This window comes from Pygoscelis adeliae, unplaced genomic scaffold (assembly GCF_000699105.1).
Source record: "Pygoscelis adeliae isolate BGI_AS28 unplaced genomic scaffold, ASM69910v1 Scaffold141, whole genome shotgun sequence".
NCBI lineage: Eukaryota > Metazoa > Chordata > Aves > Sphenisciformes > Spheniscidae > Pygoscelis > Pygoscelis adeliae.
Window position 1 is genome coordinate 2435131 of NW_008824231.1, and position 5088 is coordinate 2440218.

At 36.8% G+C, this 5088-nt stretch overlaps 1 protein-coding gene across 1 annotated transcript in view; it reads left to right on the forward strand.

Moving 5' to 3' along the window:
• Positions 1 to 5088, forward strand: part of CCDC67 (coiled-coil domain containing 67) — a 46858-nt gene that overhangs the window by 13481 nt on the left and 28289 nt on the right. Inside the window, exon 4 of the mRNA XM_009334838.1 lies at positions 3751 to 3885. Coding sequence (XP_009333113.1) covers positions 3751 to 3885 — 135 coding nt within the window. The remainder of the gene's footprint in view (positions 1 to 3750; positions 3886 to 5088) is intronic.

Genomic DNA, 5088 nt, shown 5'->3' on the forward strand with positions numbered 1-5088 from the left:
CGCCGCCTCCTTCTTCACTGACCTTGGTGTCTGCAGAGTTGTTTCTCTCACACCTGCTCACTCCTCTCTCCGGCTGCAACTGTGCAGTTGGTTTTTTTTTTCCTCCCCTTCTTAAATATGTTATCCCAGAGGCGCTACCACCATCACTGATTGGCTCTGCCTTGGCCAGCAGTGGGTCCATCTTGGAGCCGGTTGGCATTGGCTCTGTTGGACATGGGGGAATCTTCTAGCAGCTTCCCACAGAAGCCACCCCTGTAGCCCCCCCACTACCAAAACCTTGCCACACAAACCCAGTACACATGGGCAAATACAATCTGTTTTCTCTTTGTGTTTTTTTAAATAATCTGTCAGTTCCTAACCTGCAAGCTTCTCTCTGTAAACCTGGTTGTACTTCTTGCCAAGATTCTCCTTTTTAGTTACCACTCAGACCACCGAACCTTTCTTTGAGTTTCCTAATTGCTTCTCCTTTTATCTTTATGCAACAAGTTTGGATTTCTAGCTCTTAAGAATATACATCACTTTCCCAATCTATGCCTCCAAGCATTTCATTCTCTTTCAGTCATACTATTTATTTTACCAAAGGTTCCAGCACTGATGCCGTTTGCATTTTATTTTCCGATTCCCATTCCTCCCCTTTCACCAAACCATGTTTCTTCATGAAATACCCATCCAGTATCCATTGACCAAAGGAGACTGCTAAGTGCCTAAGTTAGGAGGCCTGCCTAGATTCTGTAGGTGATAGAGAAAGTTTGCCCGTCAGAACAATTCCAAGCACCTCTGCTTGACAGTAGGACTATCCCACTCTGCTCCTCTAGCTTTCACTACATCTCTTTATTGAGTTTCTTTCTTAAATTACAGTGCTGCAGTGTCTACAATAGAATGACTTGAATGTCCCGATTCTCAGCTGCACAAACTCATATCTAAAATATAGAGCTTCCCTGACAATATTAATCTTTGCCTTATCTCCTTTGTCTCCCTTCTTTTGGTTCTTATCCTCACTTGAAAGTTATACCTCCTTCTACACTGTATAATCTTAAGAGCTACAATTTAGTTTTGCACAAATGGTGTGAGTGGTACTATTTACCAGTAGCATTGTATCTTTCTCTGCAGAGGTATTCTTAAAATCCCTCCCAATTTTTGTTCCTTCTTAATCTTGGTAGAAATAGAAAGGATCGCTTTTTCTAGCTCTAAGAATGCTAGGCTATTCAGAACAAATTTCTCTCTGATATACTGCTTCTGTGGTCCTCAGTGCTTTTTACCCTTGCTGTTGATAAAAGCAGCTGTTTAATGAGCAACATTCCCACTGAATTGATTGTGTGTCTGTCAAATGCAGTAAAACCTGTATTTTTCTTGTATTAGGGAAATAATTCCTAGTCTGTAACCTGAAACTCTTAGGCCACACTGCTGCATTCACTCAAATGTACAATATTTTGTCATAATTAAATAGCAAAAACTTTAGGGGTTCATCTTCATTACTTTCTTCTTTCGTTTTTTTCTATATTAATGTTTAGTAGTTACTCTCATTTTGAAAATGACAGAAATCCCTCAGCAGAAGAACAAGAATCCATTCTTACTCTAAGTACTTTAGCAACTAGTCGCCTCACTTAGACATTTAAAAGCTAGATGGCTGCATCTGAGCTACCTCAGGCTCACTGTAGAATCAATGGACGGAAATGGACACCCCTAGAATATAATTCATGTCAGTGAATGAGAATTTAAGATAGCTGAAATGACTAAGCATTTGGAGGCAGCTTTTTCTAACACAGAGTAGCTCAGACTTGAATGTCTAACTTTCAGAAATCTAAACTTAGATAAATTCTACCCCAGAACTCACTAAAATGCCTCATCTTTTTTTTTTTACTTGTACAACATGCAAATAGAACAACTTAGCTCTTATTTTTAAAGCAAATATCTAGCATTAAATGGAAGGATTTTTGGCTTTTAGTCTAGTTTCCGGTCATGATAACATCCAGACTATAATCTGTCTGAAATATCCTACTTTCATTAAATAAATCTAATATTCAAACTAAATTTTCTCATTTTGGCCATTCTGTTCCATTTTAGACTGATTTGCTGAAGTGTTGGATCCTGTATTTCCTAACCTTTTTAGCATGAACAGTCTAATACCTGTCTTCATCTGAGTTTGCTCCTACCGGGCAGTTCACATATGCCAATTCAAGAGCAAAACTCCTGTTATTTGAAAAAGGATATCTTTGTTCCAAAGGCAATGAGTTCCATGTTGTTTGAGCCTGGATAATCTGACCCATTTAAAATATTTTATCTTAACTGTGTTCTTCGGCAAGGTCAATTTCAAATATAGGCAGTTTCTGTGCAAAACTTTTGATTTCGTTTTGAAGGTGATATCTCAGCTCTGTAAGTCCATGTTACAGGATTTCTATTCAGAAATTCCAAGTTGGTCAAATCTATTCCTGGACCTCCCCATTTCATGAAACTTTCTAGTCTAGGACAATCTATCTTCTGGTCATCCTTTAAATTCTTTTTTGCTGTTCCATATTATGACTTCCCAAAATAATCTCAAATGCCTCTAGGAAGTTTCCAGATGATTTTTTAACTCCATTTTCTGTTCTGTTTCTTTTCTGGACTTCTTTGGCCATCTTTGTTATCTGCACAGACCTCAACTGCTCATTCCAGGTTGGTTCAATAGGATTCTATTCCATTTCCAATTACTTCCTTGGAAGTAATTTATTTTCCAGACAGTAGTTCACTTGAACAATTAACAAAAATCTGAGATTTTATGGATTTTGTTTGCTTAGACAAAGAACTTTATGTTAGAGTCAGAATTTTTTAAGTGAAGCTGTATTTATTACAGAGAAAGTAAACCATCATATATACCTGAATTTAAAGGAACAAAACAACAAGAGACATGATCAGTATTCATAGTTGTAAGCTTCTTTTCTACTCAACATTCTTTGCAAAGTTCTTTCAGTCAGCTTCCCTCAAGACCATATTTCTAGTGTTTCCTTTGTCAATATCCTTGGTTTTCCTTTTTTTTCAAGACCAGATGTACATATCTCTACCAGACAATGTCAGTTTGCTGTATCAAACCTGCTAATGGCCACTAGCCCCTTGGCTTGTGTGGTACAACTAACAGTTGATCAGAGTGGCCATTTTTCTGAAGAGGCTGGTACCTTCTGAAGAGGCTGGTACTTCTACCGGTACCTTCCCTTCTCTGCCTCCAACTCCTTTGCCTCTGACTCCTAAGCCATGCTGTTATGGTAAGATCAATAGGCACAACAGTATTTAGTGTCTAATTCTCATAGACACTCTTTGGTACTTAATGATTCCGGAAGAATGCAATCATCACAAACATTTCAATAATTTTCATGGTAAAAAAGAAACACGCAAATTTAAAATACGTTAATGATAATCCTTCATTCTGGCTAGTGAAGCACCCTTTAATAATGTCAACACAAGATGGCAGTAAACAAGTATAGAACATTTCATATAAACATTGTAGAGGAAATGACAGTATGGGTAACAGTGCCATAAAGAACTTCAGCAGAATTAAGTAGCTGTCAAATGAATCTGTCTGAACAGTTAGTTAACATTTATATGAGAGCTTAGTCTTGTTCATCTCTAAGAAATTAACTTTATTAATTGATTCTTTGTTAGATTGATTAAATATTTAGAATGCTGAAGCCACAGTTGGCAATTCTAGTTTAAAGAAAACTTTGGCCATGTGGTCATCTTTGATAGATTCTGCATGTTCAACTCTGCTTTCATTTTTAGTTGTCAAAGTTGACACATAGTTATGAAAAGCTACAGTCACATCAGTTAAAACAAAAAAAGGTTGAAAGTAGAGAAAAATACGAGGAAAGCCTGGAGACATCATCTGAACTGAGCAATTTGTACAAGAAACTGGAGGTAAGAATACTTTTTTATTATATTCTAATTTTAATATGCCTTTAGAACTAATTTGTGGTTTACAGTTGTAAACTTTAATTTCCTGGTAATTCTACAAAAATTATATAATTTTCTTGCTCTGGCAAGAAAAGGTGCATAGTTTAATATTCAGGTTTTGTTCTTTTATCCAAGTTTTATTAGTGTTTTTAGTAGTTTTATGGGTTAATATAGATAATTTTCTTCATAAGTGTAACCATAAATAACTTTTACTTTTTTCCTGATTAATATATGTGTACTGGATAATATAATCTGTTGAAGCATGAGAGCTTTTACATATGCAGGATACTGTCATATAGTACCTACCATTAATTCAAGTTTTATAGACAACTTTGACCATGTAGGACTAGACAGAAAAAGGATTTAAGATTGGAAAACTGTTTGTTATACACATAGCTTGTCAGCACCCATGTGCCTGAGGCAATCCACAACCTTGACCTCAGTACCTAGTTTCCGTAGGTAACACATGAGGAAGGATTAGGCACTTAAAAATACTTTCCACAGAATCCAGCATACTGAGTGGGAGCTAGATACTATGAGATGCTAAGGACGGGATTCAGTCATATTCCCTACCCCTCTGGACACAGAATGGATTTTAGCCAATTTATTCTTGGATACAGGAAGATACTGATTATAATTCCCAGCCTTGACTTCTCAGAGTTAGAAGTTACTTTATGATCTGTGGGATAATCAAATATTTATTGGGCCAACAGGAGAGTTAGCCAGCACAGAGAACTGGCATATAGAGAGTATGCCTCCAAGTACCTCCTTCTCCCCAAATACTCTTCTGGCTACATTCACTGGTGCAGAAACTGATATCCAGTCTCATTTCTTATAACTAAGTGATGTAATCTCTAGCTGTACTGATTTTTGCTTCTTCATTTTTACTTATCCAATAAATTTGCTGGTACCCTGTGCAAGGTGAAACATCTTCAAAAGGAAGAATTCCAGAGCCTGTGAAAAATAACATTTGTTTGTTAGGTAGAAAATTAACATGGGAAGATTCTGGTTCAGATTCTGTCTGGAGAGAAGATTATTAAACTGACTCTTCCACATATGGGGAGAACAGTCTAACCACTAGTCTGATGAAGCAGAGGAGGATCACAAAAAAAGTCACATTTTCTCTGGCCATCCTTTGTAAAAAGCATAATAAAGTAGCGTGTGCTT